Consider the following 18171-nt stretch of genomic DNA (forward strand, 5'->3'; position numbering starts at 1 on the left):
ATGAAGACTGTTAGAACCATATCTTTTCTTGTTTTCTTCAGCTACATTAAATGTCAGACTCTTCAGAGAAGTTTACTAGATGCAGGTAGGGAATCCTATTTACAGTCTATACACCCATGTGCCAGGAGATGAAACATAATGACTATTAACATATACATGGAAAGGCTTATCTTTCTCAGTGCTCATCACTGTCTGTAGAGTCATTGAAGATTGCTAGAAATTAACCTGTGGAATAGATACAGAAAGAGAATTGATTTATTGAGGCAACATACACAGGAAGATCTCATTTTCCATTTTCCACCTTACTTCCACTTTAGGTCAGAGAATGACATATTTCAAACTTGTATTTAAAATTGGATAAATGATTTTAGTTAGAGCAATAGTGTTTATAGTAGCAAGAATAATCCCATGAGCTACATTATTCAGTACCTACTATGTGCCAGGCACTGTGCTCAATGCTTCACACATAGGCTTTCATTTAATCCTAACAACCACCCAATGTAGTAGAAGTTATTTACATTTGATAGAGAAACAGAAACTCTGAGTGCTTAAATTATTTCCTCAAGGCCATATTGAGTATCAGAGCTAGAAGCTGAACTCAGAATAACTGTCTCCAAAGCCTTTACTTGTTAATATGTAAATAATAATGGTTTCTTTATTAAATAGATAGCTGCTAAGCTCTTTTGAAGCTATTGATATTAGAAGGAAGACACTGTTTTCAATAGAGAGCATGTGTATGTGTATGTGGTGAGTGGAGATGATGAAGATGAAGATGATGAGCGAATCCAAGGTGTATGAGTTACTGCCTTTGCCATATTAAGCCTGGCAAAGTGTTAATATTTATACTTTTGTTCCTAATGCCAGGCTTTAATTTTCTTAGTGTTCTTTGCGTGTGCTAGTAACTTCTAATAAGAGATAACCAAAGAGTCAAGTTTAATTAATTCAGAAGTATCAATACAGGTATGTGCAACTTATTTGTAAGCCGATGACAGTTCAACTACATGATGTGTTTGACTAGAAAGAAATAATTCACAGAATACAGTTTAAATAAAAGATATATTCTTATAATTTGTTCTGGTTTATGATATAAACAAAAATAAATCTGGAAATTTATGAATGAATAAATATAGATTTGAATTGCCAAGGGAGATTTCAGTTTGGAAAATTTCCTCTTCAGTAAATAAAATCTCATTTCTTTTCAGCCATGCAGCACACTAATAGCCAGAATTATCTAGAGGAGAACTTAAGAGCTGTGTGAGTTTTATTATCAGTATTCTTTTGTTTGAAATGTAAAATCATATTAATTATTTTGGGGGGGGGAGTAGGGCAGTGATATAATAAGATTGATGGAGGAAGAGTTTGATTCTATCTTCAGCATTCACACAAGTGTTCTATTTCAGCACTAGTATTATGGTTGCACAGTTTCTTCAGAAAATGACTTATGAAAAAGTACAAACCACAGTTAAAGAATTGCTAGATCTTTCAGAGAAATGCAAAAGCCTCAAGCCACATGAATCACCTTCAGAATGTTGTCACCAATTGGTAGGTGAATCATGTTCTGCCTTTTTCTCTCTGTTGTTTTAAAAACTAAATTGCAAACAAAAGATGTTGTTATGAAGTGGGATGATTGAATAATTAGGCAAGGGATTTTAAGGCAACAATATGTACGTGTGTCACACTCAAGATATAATCTTTGTAGGTTTATAAACTTACATTTTATCATTTCATATCTGGGAGATCAGACTCTGAGAACCAAATGCTCAAGAGAATGAACTATACCCTAGAATGCCAGTTTGTTCATTTAAGCCAGTTGCTCTGTCTCTGTCACTAGAATATTATTGTCTGACATCCTCATATAAAGGTTTCTGGGAAACTAATGTACTGATTTTAAAAATTTCCAAGAGAATACAAAAAAGGAGAAAAAAGTGAATATTATTATAGGCTTTTTTCCCACTTAGTAGAAAATCTTGAAAATTACTGTTGTCTCATAAAATATGTCTATCTTGTGATTAGAAAAATTCTTGATGAAAACTAACATATTCTTATAATCTACATATTTTTGGATCAATTATTCTCATATCAACAATTTAAATACAAATAAATAATTTTCTTTTTTATTTATATATTTTTTTCACTCCATCTTCTTGGGCTAAAACCTACCTATTTTTTACCAGACTCTAAGTAGTCATAGAAAAATCATTAGTCTAATTAGAGACACACTTTAAATGAAGTTCGTTTGCCAGTGGCTAGCCTCACTTATTTTATATTGATTTCTTCTTACTTCCATTTCCAAAGTTGACCTTTTTTGCCCTTATCCCACAAATCTGGAAGCATATGTCATTTGAGGTTTACAGCACCCCACACATTTACTGCCATTCAAAGATACTTGAAAACTGAATCATTACATTTCTATTTGAATATTTGACACTGAATACACATTGCCTCAGAGTTTAACTTTTAAAATAAGTTCCCATGGAAATCAACTAAAAACAATCAGGAAGCAAGAAAACAAACTGACAGCTGTTTCTTGGTGGGTAATTCTTATTAAAAATACCTTGATTTCTTTAGGTCTTGGACATTTTGGCTTACTTTTATTTTAATACCTTCAACTGTATGAAAATGAAGCACTTACATAGGTAGGGAGAAAATGATAAATTCTATTTGGCCAATGTCCAGCATGTGGGAATTTAGACTTAAGAACCTTTTAAAAGGCTTTCACTCAAAAGAGCTATGACCAGGGACTATTGGATACAGAGTATAACATTATGCCCTCAGTTGCACTCAGTTGCCTTTTCTATATAATTCCTTAACTTACCTGTGGTTAGAAATGTAGACCACAAGTGCTTTCCCTTAATTTATTATTTCCTCCTACAGATGACTACCTTCCTAGAGCATATTTGCAATAACCAAGGGTTGGCTGACAGACATGTATTTTCTGACTGTTGCAATACAAATAACTCAGCAAGACACAAGTGCTTCCTATCATACAAAAAGGATGTTGCAGGTTACAGTGATATATTCCAAATTTCAAATCCTGAGCAGATCTGTGAGATGGACAAAGAGAATCAAGTGCCGGTGAAAGAGAAGTAAGTCACTTTTCCTTGCCAGGTCTTTGAAAAAGAGTATTTTCCAATTTTGAAGACAGATCTTTTGTTTTAATATAAAAGCCTCTGAGTACACAATGTTTGATTATATAAAATTAAAGAGAAAATTTGAGCTACAATTTTTTTTTTCCCTCACAATGACAACATCGTTTTAGCGAACCCAAGAGGGCATGAAAATGCCTGTGCCATGAAACATTAAAAAGGACTAGGATCTGTAAAGGACCCATCTCCTTAAAGGTTAGGTTGGTCAGACCAATAGCAAATGAATACAGTCTAGTAGGCAAAGCACAATAAACAGAGTATTGGGAATAGAGAGCAGGTAATAGCTCAGGCAATGGGCTGGTATTTTGGAGGTTCACCAAGGGATAGCAGGAGGGGTATCTGATAGGCATGGAGATAGAGTATGTCATTGGGAACCTAGGAATAAGTAATAATTGTGGATCAGACAGAGATGAGTTTTCTACTCAAGAACTCTGATTCTGTAATTCCTACCTGGAGTGGATAGCATGATAGCCCATGGGTAGGTGAGCTCATATTTTGGTTTCCTAGTTAGCACAGAAGTCTATCTTTAGAAAGTGAGGTATGAGCAAGTTAGGGACAGGAAACCAAAACCAGAGAGAGGTAGAAATGACAAGAGAAGCACAAAGCTTCAGTTCTCAAGGAATGCAGTTCTGGCCATCTGGTCAAGACAGACTCAGACACTGGGAATAAGGAAAAGATCTGAATGCTGGATCTAGTGCAAAAGGCATGGTGGTGGTTTGATTTCAGATTTTAGACATGAAACTCTAAACCAGAAATGAATGAGCAGGCAGGGTGACTTGATGTTGAACAACGTAAACACTTTTAATTCACCTATACATGGGCAGAATTGCCCCAGAAGTTACTGAGCCTTCAGGAAGGAATTAAATGGCCCCAGTCACTTAGGGAGAAAGGACTAAGGGACAAGGGATTGGGCCGGTTCCAACTGGTCTGACATTAGGGGCAACCAAATGGGAAACTGTAATATGAACTTGGCTACCTAGTAAGTGAAGTGCTATCCACTCTAGGTGAGATTTATAAAATCAGGTTTGAGCATTCAGAGATTACAAAATCTAACCAATACTCAGGCAGTGAATCTAATCTCTTCTTGAACATTTACAATTAAGTCTGTATCAAGGAGTTATTTTATATGCTAATTTAACTTATGTGCATACAACCATAAATATTCAGGGGAAAATAATTTTCTAACTACTTGCTTCATAATTATATCAACAACTTTGTTTAGTTCTCCACCAAAGAAACAGTAACTTATATCAAAGCTAGAGGAAAAGTCTGCTATTTCAGTCTTATCAAAAGATAGCAAAAGATAGAATACAGATACACCAAACTGTAGTTATTTTATCTTTGGATTATCTAAGGAATTTTCAATAACAGTTTTGATCATTGTAAGATAAGTGTGACCGCTTGTTACCTTGCAATAGGGACATTCTATTTTTAAATGGCTCTAATTATTAGAAAGCTTTTTCCTTATACTAAGTTCAACTTTGCCTTTGGAGATTTGAAATTAGATTAGTTCATACTGAAAATCCTCTATGGGAACTAAGTTACTGCAGCACAAAAATGTACTCTTAGTTTAGCATAGTACCCAACAGAGAGCAGAGATATTGAATGGCTCCAATGAAATTTCCTATCAACCAAGAATTTTGCCTTATCTTGGGTGGCAGATGTATCTTGACAATGTCAATTCTGCTTTTCTTTTTTTACAAGTTGGGCTTGAGAAACTTTGCTGAAATGAAACAAATCTATTGACTGAACTTCCAAGAGTAAGGGGGGTGAGGGTGGAGGTTGGGTGGGGGTCAGCATTTTCTCTAGTTTAGCCATTTGCTTATACTATCCCAGTAAATGATTAAAGCCTTAACTATACTTTCATTTTGGCTTTTTGTCTTCATTGGCTACTCTGGAACTTGGCAGGTCAGGCTTCTCCAGCTCAGCTCAGCTCCCGACACCTCTCTTCCAAGGGGTAACTCAGGAGTGCAGGATCCTTCCATCTTGGAGCTATACCCTCTGGAGCATGTGTTTCCAAGGTTACTGCAAAAAAGAAAGAGAGAGACTAGGGAACTGTGCAAAGTAATTAATAGCCAAACCTAGGATTGGTGTGTGGCATGTTTATTCATATTTCATTGATTAGAACTCAGTTATATGTTCCCACCTAACTGCAGGAGAGGCTGGAAAAGTAGTCTTCCTTTGAACACAAGAAGAGAAAGTGGATTTGTGTGAGCATTGAGCCAGTTTTTGTCTGCACTGTCAACTTTTTGGGGGTATTTGTGTGTGTGGGGAGGTGGGGAGTAAATAATTTGAGTAAGCTTTGTGGAATAGTGTGAGGAGATATGATTATAAGTGAAAGGCAGGCCTGGTGCCCAGGCTCTATAATGAGTGTAAAGAATAAATTTGAGAAGCAAATTAAGACTGGGATTTAGTAAGAAAACAAAATATTGAGTAACATGTCTCGGAGGAAAATGGCATTAACTTTTCTAGTCTAGAAAGATCTTATGGATGATTTCAGAGATTCCTCTTCACCCACCAATAGCTTCTAAAGTTAATTTGCCTTCACCAGGTGTACAATCCTCCATTTACAATCAGTTTAGACTATTGAACTTTCTATCTCCTACTACTTATATAAAAATGAAAAGTTGTAATTACTGATTTTCTTTACCTACTGGTCCAGAAAGTACAGTTGGTGACTTCATGGGCACTGTCTAACCTCACAGTGATCTCTCTGTAGTGAACTTTTGATGCATTTAAGTACAGTGCTATCCTATTTCTGTCACCATGAAATTCTAGAAGTTTCAGGTCAACAAAACTAAATGAATCCTAAGTTTTTAAGAAACAGTGTCAGCATATGTTCTCGAATTCCAATTTATATAGCTTTGTATTTGTCAAATTACAGGTTCATTTATGAAACTTCTAGGAAGCATCCATTCTTGTATGGACCCACTATTCTGACCATGTCTGCTTGCTATGAAACAGCTGTTCAGTCTTGTTGCCAAGAAGAAAATAAGACTGAATGCTTCCAGATAAAGGTAAACTATTCATATGTCAACTCTTACTTAGGGACTTGTTATGCTAAGTGTGGACTATGGACCAGCAGCATATGCATCACCTGGCAGTTTGTTAGAAATACAGTCTGAAGCTTTTCTCCAGGCCTGCTAAAGAAGACTTCATTTTAACAAGATATTCAGGCAATTCATATAGTCCTTAAATTTTGAGAAGCATGATCTAGCATAAATATAACTTCATAATAAATATTTAATATTCCAGTTATTATTTCTATATAACAAAACACCCCAAGATTTAGTGACTCAGAACAATAACAATTAGTTTATTACTCTTATGGTTTCAGTGGGTCAGGAATTCAGGAAGGGCTCATCTGGGCTTTTCTGGCTCCTGATTTTTCATGGGGTTGCAGTCAATGGCTGGGGCTCTGAAGGTCTGTAGTACCTGGGGTTTGGTCCAACATCTCTTTCTCCTCATATTATCTCAGGGCCTTTCCATGTGGTCTCTCTGCCTTGGCTGGTTTGGGCTGCTTCACAGAATGCAGCCTCAGGGCAGCTGGACTGCTGACATATGGCCAAAGTCTCAAGAATGAGTTTTCTAGTGGATGAAGCAGAAATTGTATGGCCTTTTATGACCAGGATTCAAAAGTTATTTATGCTTTACTCTATTGGTTGAAATATCATAAAATCTCACCAGTTTGAAGGGGAAACTAAATATACTGTAACAAAAGCTCATTGTAAGAAGAACATGGGATAGAAGTTGTTATTATAGCCATCTTTGGAAATTACAGTTAGCCTCACACTTAATTTTAACCGTGTGGCTTTTCTCCTTCATTGAATAGATGTAAATCGGTGATTAGTTCCATGATAAAAGTATTTTTTATGTATGTTCATTAAAGGTTCTAAATATCAACACAAAGTAACCATCTTTAGAAGGCACACCAGATGGATTTTCCCAAGGTCGTGCTGAAATGAATAGTAGTTTGATAATCGTTTTTATGAATTCCTCAAGTCTAAGGGCAGTGCCGCTTCTTCCTTGCTGTTTTTTTTAATATCCTCAGTGAGAATTTCTCTCATATTCCTCTCAACCCCTATTTCTCTATTCCACTAAAGCTATTTCTCCTATTGAGCTCCTCATCATCTACCTTGTGTAAGAAATTAAATAATGTATCTAAAGAGTCTGACATATGCTAAGTACTCAATAATCGTAGCTATTATCATTAAAGCTACTTATATATATTTCTTTCCCTAGTCATCTCCAATTCCTTCAGAAGCCAATTCTGAATTCCTAAGCAGGACAGTCATTTTTTTCTCCTGTTGGTTTTATATTATTAAAAACAACAAAAACAAGTGATTGTGTAGACTTAGGTCTCATTACCTGGCATTTTGCAAGAATGAACTTTTTCATGAAGGTTAGTTGTTTTTAGGTAACTTGTTTCAAAGTTTTCTTAATCTTAACCCGTTCAGAGGAAATTTTTCCTTAATGTATAACATGTCCCTATAATTAAAAAAAAATTTTTTATTGGAGTATAGTTGATTTACAATGTTGTGTTAGTTTCTGCTGCACAGCAAAGTGAATCAGTTATACATATACATATATCCACCCTTGTTTAGATTCTTTCCCATATAGGTCATTGCAGAGTATTGAGTTCCTTGTGCTATACAGTAGGTTCTTCTCAGTTATCGATTTTTTATATAGTAGTGTGTATATGTCAATCCCAATCTCCCTATTTATCCCTACCTTCCCAACCCCAATTTCCCCCTGGTAACCATAAGTTTATTTTCTACATCTGCGACTCTATGTCTGTTTTATAAATAAGTTCATTTGTACTATTTTTTTTTAGATTCCACATATAAGCAACATCATATGATATTTGTCTTTCTTTGTCTGACTTATTTCACTCAGTATGACAATCTCTAGGTCCATCCATATACTAAGCATAAGCAGATGCTTTTAAGTTAGCTAAGAGTTCTTTTCTCCTCTCCCTCACTTTGTGATGTTTACAGTCTTGCTGCCTCCAGGATGTCTGTTCCTAGTTCTTACTCCTTGCCCAGAGAAAATTGCATAGCCAATCATGTAAAAGTTGTATCTATGATCAGAGAATGTGGTTTATGAGTTAAGCCTTCACAGACTCTCTTGTGAAGTGGATAAGCTTGTTTGTATTTGATTTCAAATGAGTATAATACAACAAAATAAGGATAAAATTTATATTTATAATTAATTATAAAGTATAATTTATTATCATTGTGCCAGATTTGTGGTTTGAATATTGCCTCTGTATACATTATCTAACATGTTCTTTAAAAAAACATTGTAAGGTCCGGTTACCCCAAGTTAAAATAATATATGGTCAATATAATGTTTTAAGTGAATATATAGAGCTCTTCTGAAATTTTAAGATGTTGTTTATTCTCCCACCACACAGAGATACCAATTTTGGTATATTTCCTTTTATTCATTTTTTTCATTCACAGGTTTTATTTTGTATATTGTTGTGATCAAATTGAGTATATACTTTTGGTTAGAGACTTAAATACATGTGCTTTTTATTAGAAGGCAAAAGTCAAAATTCTGGCTTAAAGAATATGAAAATTTTCTGGGAGGGGCTCCATTAATATATATTGCAAAACTGGAGCATATATCATAGGTAAACATTTGGAGACATGTTCAAGATGACAGGGCTAGTAACTTGAATAAAACCAAAATACAACTGTAAGATGTTATCAAAATTTATTCTAGTGGCTCTCTGGATTTTTGTTTGTTCACTTTCTTGTTCTCATTTATATGCCAAATGTCTAAGTTCTGGGACGAACAATCTCTGGGGAAGTGTGATGCTATTTTGTAAAAAACAAAAAACAAAAAAACAGAAACTTCACCAAATTATGCTTTTACATTTGGCCTCATAGATAAGACAATAAAAACTTTCTAATTTGGGGGAGATACATGATTTTTATTTTTCTCTCTTCTTTACTAACCATGAGATGAACTTCTTCTGTTGTTACCATAGTTCTTTGATGAGTCAGTTTTCTAATTACAGCTAGAACCCATCAGAAAATATGTGAGAGAAATATCTTCGAGGCATCACCACTTATGTGAGATTGGGATTAAATTCAACCACAAAGTAGCAAAAGCAGTGTAAGTTACCTATTTAGATTTGTGGACTTTGTTGCTTTGGATGACCCTCTTTGATTAAACTCATTTGAAAAATGATTTGTCTTTCGTTTAGCTAATGTCTCAGTGCAAATCTGTTTCCTTTCTTTACACGTGTGGTACTTGCCTGTTCAATAAGGCACACTGGGCTGTGCCTGAAACTGCACAGTCCTCCTCTCTACCCACTATCTCCTGTGGGGTTGATATCTCCTCTATCAACTTCTTCCATCAGCTCAAATCCTTTAGGCTCTTCTCCAGTGCACAAAAGATTCTGTACATTCAGATGCTCACACTTAGTAGTTCTGCATGGTAAAGGCTAGAGGACAAAAGGTATTTTTCTCTTGGAAGATAAGAAATATTTTGGCTTTAATGTCATGTAGGACAGAAAAAGTGAGTGGTGTTTTTTGGGGTGGGGATAGAGGAGTGTGAGGTGGGAGGAGAATTTGATGCTACTCAGTATGCCTCTATCTTGGGCCCAAATTGTGTTTCTGTCCCAAGTTTACCCCTGAAGACATGCATCTTCCCTTATATCACCTTCTTCCCCAATTTAGGATAACATTGGGCTGTCTGGAAGCTCAGTTTTCCTTATAAGACAAGCCCATTTTTCATATTTCTAGAAAAATTTCAGGGATGTTTTTCAGTTGTCAATAGAGAGGGACAAGGGAGAACCAAACCTCTTACAATTATTATCTTTCTGATAAAGAATTTTATTTGGAAAGTCAGGTCAGATAAATTCCCCAATTACCCATCTAAGCAACTCAACTACTTTAAGCAATAATTTGAATGATGAAAATGACTGTATTTACACGATTATGAATTGAATAATTTTCATTTTGTGATTTACATCTTTGTATGGCTCTGGGTTCTATCACTGTAGAGATAGAAAACATTTATAATATACAACTGTCTTCATCCTACATTTGCAACTGTGTTCTATTCTTTTGGTTACTCAATGAACTACAACTAATTTTAGAAAGAATCGAATTCAAAAAACTGTTTAAAATGTACTTTTTTTTTCCAGGGAATTGGTTCTGTTGACTAAAAAACAACCTAAAGCTAACTTTTCTGAAATTGCCAAACTGGCCATGGATATTAAAAATCTGCATCAGATCTGTTGTGAAGGAAATGCAGTAGCGTGTGTGCTTGGCAGAGTAAGAATTTCTCTTTTCTTAAAACTCTTTAAAATACTTGTGCTTTTAAAATAAAGGTGAGGGCGGTATAAATGAATCTAAAAAAGTAATTATCATTTCTCAATATTACCAACAAAATGGTGTCTTCCCTCCTCTCTCTGCTCTTCTCGTGAAACAATTTTTTCTTTCTTTTCCTTCCTTCCTTCCTTCCTTCCTTCCTTCCTTCCTTCCTTCCTTCCTTCCTTCCTTCCTTCCTTCCTCATTCTATCTACTTTATTCTTTTATTCTTAAATTTTTAGAGCTGGCTGCTAATTTTCTTCCAAATTGGGATAGTATTTCATTCATCTTTGAATCTCTAGAAAGTCTTGGAATTGAAAACTATACCCTCAGGCCTTATCAGCCTGGAGGAAAGAAGAAACCACCAAAAGCAAAGATGTGGCATCAGGGACAAGGACCGGGGCATGGACAGCATAGAACTCACCTGGCCCACGTCCAAACGTAAAGTCTCAAAATCCCAGAGAAGGAAAAAATTATAGCTGTTAAAATCCTGATAACGTTTTAGTAAATCACAAGTTACAAGTATGTTCCTATTCATTCTACAAGTTTGAAAACTGAATAAATTTCATCATGATAAAAAATAAAACAGAAACAAAGAAAGACTACAATCATGATTTCAGTGAGAAATCTGTGACTCTTATGGGCGGGAATCCTTACCCCCAACAATTTTTGTCCCATTATGCAACAGATTAAGGAATGTGGGTAACAATATCAATTAAAATAGAAAAATCATTGAATCGAGCACTCAGTAGAACCCCTAAGATTCTAAGTCCTCAAATGTCTACTTTGCTGGAACAGAGAGTTGGGGTCGGACCATAGCTTTCCCTTGGCAGCCATCGCAGTTGGCCATTGTTTTGTCAGTTCCACATTCAGCTTGACCGAAAGATGGTGGCTGCTACTGCCAATTCCATCCTGGAGATAGACAATATAAGGTTGCTTCTTGGATTACTTCCCATATGGCAAAAATCTCAACTTATACTGGAAGCAATACTATCCTATACACTTAGAAGTCGTGCTGACTCTTTGGGACAGGCTCTCAGAATCCTACTTGCATGAAGATTAGGTGAAAATTACAGGGAACTTTGGGACCTATCCATAGGTATTAAAACAAAACAAAAGAAAAATCTCTAAAATCCTTTAACACATAAACAATACCCATGCCAAACTGATAACTTTAGAACAGCTCCTATTATGGTCTGTACTATGACAGGAATGCTAGAACAATCTCCAGTTATTTAATTGTATTAGGTAGTATTCATAAGCAATATAAAGTAACTTTAGATAGTTCTGGCATTCCTGTTTTATTCTAGACTATAAAAGAAACAGGTTTAGAGTTATTAGCTTGACAAAGATACTTTTATTTGTTGAGAGGTTTCACTCTGTTTTAGAGGTTGTTTTGTTTTAAATAGGATGGATTCTGAACATTAGTAAATATTCTTTTGTTTTCTTAGGATGATCATTTGATTTTTATTGTTTGACTTATCCATTGATGAATTATATTAAAAGATTTCTTAATATTTACCCATTTTTACATTGCTCAAGTCAATATCATTTTACTATATCTATGGTCTCTCTCTCTCTCTCTCTCTCTCTATATATATATATATATATATGTCACATTTTTGCATTTATCTTTAGATGTGAAATGGATCTAGAACTTTCTTTTTTGGCACATATTTTATCAGGTTTTGGTATCCAGTTATGATAACTTCTAAAAGATGAATTAGAATTTTTTTCCTTTCGAATTCTCTGAAATAACTTAAATAGCACTGTAACTTACCTGTTTTCAGAAGGTTTGTCTGTGAAACTGGAGGAGGGATGGAGATACAAACTGATGTGACAGCTTCTCCATTTCTTTTGTTATGGATTTATTTAAACATTTTTTCAGTCAATCTTTATTATTCATGAATTCTGTACTTGAGACTTCACCTACATGCCAAAATTTATTTGTGACGCGCAAATCAATACAGCACTTTGTGCTCATTCCCAGATTTATGCATGCTCAGAGCAATGGAAATCTGAGTTGCCAGATGTGCATGGCTCCAGCTACAATAGAACAAGGTGATGCTCTCTGTCTTCTTATTGTAGCTCTCATACTATAAATAGGCGTTCTTTTTGCAGTCTATTTAGTGCCACATTTTCTGCATTTCTGTGCTTTTTGTTGGTGAGTTAGCTGTTTAAAATGGCCCGAGTATACTTCTGAAGTGTTGTCTAGTGTTCCTAGAAGCTGTGATGTGCGTTGTGGAAAGAATATGTATTTTATTTTATTGGAGTATAATTGGTTTACAATGGTGTGTTAGTTTCTGCTGTATAACAAAGTGAATCAGCTATACATAAACATATATCCCCATATCTCCTCCCTCTTGTGTCTCCCTCCCACCCTCCCTATCCCACCCTTCTAGGTGGTCACAAAGCTCCAAGCTGATCTCCCTGTGCTATGCGGCTGCTTCCCACTAGCTATATGTTTTACATTTGGTAGTATATATAAGTCCATGCCACTCTCTCACCTCGTCCCAGCTTACCCTTTCCCCCTTCCCATGTCCTCAAGTCCATTCTCTATGTCTGCATCTTTATTCCTGTCCTGCCCCTAGGTTCTTCAGAACCTTTTTTTTGTTTTTTTAGATTCCTTATGTATGTGTTAGCATACGGTATTTATTTTTCTCTTTCTGACTTACTTCACTCTGTATGACAATTTCTAGGTCCATCCACCTCACTACAAATAACTCAGTTTCGTTTCTTTTTATGGCTGAGTAATATTCCATTGTATATATGTGCCACATCTTCTTTATCCATTCATCTGTCGATGGACACTTAGGTTGCTTCCATGTCCTGGCTATTGTAAATAGTGCTGCAATGAACATTGTGGTACATGACTCTTTTTGAATTATGGTTTTCTCAGGGTATATGCCCAGTAGTGGGATTGCTGGGTCGTATGGTAATTCTATTTTAGAATATGTATTTTAGATAAGCTTTGTTCATGCATGAGGAACAGTGCTGGTGGCTATGAGTTCAATGTGAATAAATCACCAATATGCAGTAGTCCCCCTTATTGCCCCCTTTGCTTCCTGAGGTTTCAGTTAATCACAGTCAACTTTCATCTGAAAATATTAAACAGAAAAATCCAGAAATAAACAATTCATAAGTTTTAAATTGTGCACCATTATGAGTAGCATGATGAAATCTTGTGCCATCTTGTTCCATCTCATCTGGGATGTGAATTATCCCTTTGTCCAGCGTTTCTCGGGGATTAGTCACTTAGTAGCCATATGGATTATCTGATTGGCTGTCCTGGAATCACAATGCTTGTGTTCAAGTCACCCTTACTTTACCTAACAATGGCCCCAGTGCACAAGAGTAGTGATGCTGGCAGTTTGGATCTGCCAAAGAGAAGCCATAAAGTGTACCCTTGAAGTGGAAAGGTGAAAGTTCTCAACTTAATAGGAATAAGAAAAAAATATCGTATGCTGAGGTTGCTAAGATCAATGGTAAGAACAAATCTTTTATCTGTGAAATTGTGAAGAAAGAAAAAGAAATTCATGTTAGTTTTGCTGTCACACCTCAAACTGCAAAAGTTTTGGCCACAGTGCATGATAAGTGCTTAGTTAAGGTGGAAGGGCATTAAAATTGTACAATAAGGTATTTTGAGAGAGAGAGAGAGAGACCACATTCACATAACTTTTATTACAGTATATTGTTATAATTATTCTATTTTATTATGTTATTTTTGTTAACCTTTCACTGTCCCTAATTTATAAATTAAACTTTATCATAGGTATGTATGTACAGGAAAAAATATAGTATATACAATGTTTGGTACTATCTGCAGTTTCAGGCATTGACTGGGGGTCTTAGAATGTAACCCCTGTGGGTAAGGGGGAGCTACTCTTTATTAAATAAGATGTTTTTAAACAGAAACATACACAAAATAAGGTTATGTCTTGATCTGTTGACGAAAGTGCAGCCAGAGACTTGCAGAAGACTTATTCTGTATTTCCTCTAGGGTAGATGATTCAATATTCACGAATTCAGTGTTTATAACTACTGTGAATAATGAGAATCAATTGTACTTATTTTTGTCAGGTTTTAAAATATACATATTCCTTTAAAAAATCTCCTTCATTAGCACTTTCTCATTTAGAAATATAGAGTTCTACATGACAATATTATTATTTGATAACTAAAAACATCAATTATGTAGTTATACCTCCTTTCCCCCCATGTATATATGTTTTCTCCTTTAAGTAATTAGTTTTGCAAAGGGACTATTTAATTTACTATTCTTTTCCAAGACAGAGTTCTTGGAAAATGACATTTACTCCAGGCTCACAACTAGGTGGAGCCTAGTCAGAAGTGATTTATGTCATTTCTAGGCTTTTATTTGTTGAGAGGTTTCACTCTGTTTTAGAGGTTGTTTTGTTTTAAATAATTGTTTAATTATTTTAATTATTTTAAAACAATTAAACAATTGTTTAATTGTTTTAAAAACTCCTGTCCAAAACACCCAATCTGAGGTCAATGTTAGAATCTACAGGTTGAAGATGACAGTGCCGCTGTCAGCCTGGTTCTCAGAACTACTGCCCAGAGGCAATACACCTCCCCTTCTCAATAGGACTTTATTGAGAAAGAAACAGACTGGATCCTATTAAGCCACTGAGAGCAGGCTCATCACTTAACTAATGTACACACTCTCCCTTATCGGTCTCAACCTGACCTCACAATGCAGCTTCAATTTACCACTCTCAGATCTAGATCTTCAGTACATTCTTCTTCTCTCCTGATCCCTTAATCTTAATCTCAACTAAATTTTCCCAATGAGCTCAAAATGTCCTATATACCATTTCCCAAGTATGCCATGTTCTTTACTTCTAAGACTCTTTACATATAAAGATAGATAATTCTAGTATGCTTTTCCTCTCCATTTGTTTCCAACTAACTTCTATTTGTCCTTCAAGACTCAAATCATTCAAGGTCTTCACTCTGACCTTTATCCAGTCTGGATTGCCAATCTCTCTTTTTTCTTCCAAAATAAATATGTGCATTTCTCTAACAATTTATTTTATAATGCATTATTATTGTTGTTTAATTATTTGACTCTCCAACTAGATTGTGAGTTCCTTAAGTATAAGGACTAGCTTGTTCATACACACATATACTTATTTTTGTATGTGTATAATAAGTAAATATGTAAGTTTTATAGTAATATTACAGTAATGTATATAGAAAATGACAGAGACAAAATGTTTTCTAAACTGGGATCCCAGAACGATAACAACAGTAGCAAGTAATAAAATTCTTCATTTGTATTTTGTTGGGCTAAACTTGAAAACAATAATACAGTCTGTTTCCCTTTAAGTTCTTTAAGAGATGTTAGAAGAACTTGTGACACTGAGTAAAGTCAAATAGAGAAGGTTACTTATTAGAATGAGTCACTATAAATGACCTTTTTTGGTCTCTCAGTTTGCCATGGAAAAAGCAATATAAGATGCCAAGTTTTTCTCTGGTTTTCTACTAATAACAGTAAAAAGAAATAAGTTCAGAATGAAGTCATCAAAAATAACTGCTCTTTTATGTTTATAGAGCCAGCTTATGAACTATACCTGCTCTAAGCAGGCTACACTATCCAGCAAGATCACTCCATGCTGTGAACTGCCAGAACCATTCCGAGGGGAATGCATTATCAACTCAGAAAATGACAAACCTGATCTCTCATCTTTGCCACTTAGCAGGTTTACAGAAGACCAGTTTGTATGCAAACAATTCACTGACAGACAAGATGACTTCCTACAAGAGTAAGATGGCTTTTTGTAAAATCTTAGTAATGGTATATTGTATTTATGGATTCTTTGGGAGAGATTGCAAACTTGAATGATGACAGAGGCGAGCCAATGATGTGAGTGAATGGTTAAATGGCTGAGAGGAGATGCCTTGTGGAGTCCAAGCTTGCAGCTACTATTTGGCTCTAGCTACTTGTTACCATATGGGAATGTAGGCTTTGGGTCATTGGATCAACTGCATTTTGAGAGAAGTTGGAAGTCTCTTGATTTTTAAATGTTGACAACTAATATAGGAATTTAAAAAAACACAGTGAGCGTCAAGTGTGTGCAAGCTTTGCTCTGAGGGACTTAGAGTCATCCCTAAGTAAGGGTTTCAGATTGGTATGCCTGGCCAGCTCTTCTAATTAATTTAATGCCTACTATCAAAGCCAGAGTGTGGCATTACAAGATTAAAGAGATGGAGTTCTAACATCTCTGGTGTCCATTCAGAAGTGCAAATTATTTGGGGCATAAAGCAAACTGATTTCAATATATTATAATATTAAGACAATATTACGGAGTGATTGAAATAGTTCCAAAGTCACCTTGTGAAGTATTATCTGGAGCAGCTAAATTCTAACAAAACATAAGAATTTGAATTTTCCTCAAAGTTTTCTGTAGATTGACTTTAGTTATATTTCTGAAATTACATTTGACACTGGCTTATAAAAGTAAATGTCGCTACCTGAACTCACTTATCCCTAAACTTGCATTTAGTATTGAAGAAGTCAGTAGGCACAACTTCCTAGTGGAAATTACGTTAGACTATGAGTTGTGAGACCTGAGTTCCAGTCTAGCTTGGTTATGCATCAGCTTTGAAATGTAGTTCAAGCCACTTAATTTCCCCAGACTTTTGGGTTCCAACTGTAAACTGAGGCAGTTGGATAAGATCACTTCAGATGTCCCTTCTGCAATTCTATGATTCCTTTGAATATATTCTAGAGTCCAAATTTCTCTTTCTTGTAACCCAGAAGAATGTGCAATTATAGACAACTCATGCTCGAAGGCTTATGTGGAAAACAGGGGAAGATGGTTATTTAATACCACAGCACAGTCTTACAAAAAAATTGTAATATTTATAAAATCTAGCCTCAAAGGTCATCAAGAAAATGTTCTCACCTAAATACTTGAAATGAATTTCTAGTAAAAGTAAGGAGAGACCCTGAGCCAGGAAATAAAGCTTATCAGGATGTTTTAGGTTCAAGTTTGAATCTGCCACTCACCACTGTGTAACTTTGGAAAAATTACGTAATTTTATTGATTTGGTTTCCTTATCTCAAAATATAGCCAATAAAACTTCCCTGTCAGCCTCCCAAGATTTTCAGATACCTAAAGTCAGTTAAAATATTGAATAAATTTCATGGTCATAGCTGGCTTTTGAAAGAAAACTATGGCTTCAGAAATTTAGTGTTTACTTTCTAATATGCTTCATGTGCTTACAGGTTTCTTTATGAATATTCAAGAAGACATCCAGAGTTGGCAGTTCCAGTGATTTTAAGAGTGGATACAGTATATCAAAACTTACTGGGAAAATGCTGTAAATTAGAAAATCCTCTGGAATGCTATCGTCATGGGGTAAATTCCTTTTTTTTAACCTGTTTCTCATAAGTGATTATAAACATAGGGAAAAGTCCAGTGCTGTTAGTAGTACTGTACTTTTGTAAGATGATTATGCATGTTCTTTCTAATTGCAAGCACTACACAAAAATTTTGATTTCTGTCTAAACCAAAGGCCACATCATTATACAGCAGCAACTTTCTATGTGAGTCACTGCCTTATAGATTCTGTGTTTTATGAAAACAACTCTGTGCAATCTTCTCTTTAAAGTTTGCTTGGCATGGTAGCAGGTAGCATGAAAGCATAGCCTATTACGGTGGGGGAAG

The 18171-nt window shown here is 35.3% G+C and overlaps 1 protein-coding gene across 1 annotated transcript in view; it reads left to right on the top strand.

Annotated features, from left to right (window-relative positions):
- The window catches only part of LOC131758158 (alpha-fetoprotein-like), a 38016-nt gene continuing 19845 nt past the window's right edge, over nucleotides 1-18171 (top strand). Inside the window, exons 1-9 of the mRNA XM_059066111.1 lie at nucleotides 1-85; nucleotides 1203-1254; nucleotides 1401-1542; nucleotides 2875-3086; nucleotides 6031-6163; nucleotides 9175-9272; nucleotides 10309-10438; nucleotides 16052-16263; nucleotides 17730-17862. Coding sequence (XP_058922094.1) covers nucleotides 1-85; nucleotides 1203-1254; nucleotides 1401-1542; nucleotides 2875-3086; nucleotides 6031-6163; nucleotides 9175-9272; nucleotides 10309-10438; nucleotides 16052-16263; nucleotides 17730-17862 — 1197 coding nt within the window. The remainder of the gene's footprint in view (nucleotides 86-1202; nucleotides 1255-1400; nucleotides 1543-2874; nucleotides 3087-6030; nucleotides 6164-9174; nucleotides 9273-10308; nucleotides 10439-16051; nucleotides 16264-17729; nucleotides 17863-18171) is intronic.

The sequence above is a fragment of the Kogia breviceps genome, chromosome 6 (assembly GCF_026419965.1).
Source record: "Kogia breviceps isolate mKogBre1 chromosome 6, mKogBre1 haplotype 1, whole genome shotgun sequence".
Lineage (NCBI taxonomy): Eukaryota > Metazoa > Chordata > Mammalia > Artiodactyla > Physeteridae > Kogia > Kogia breviceps.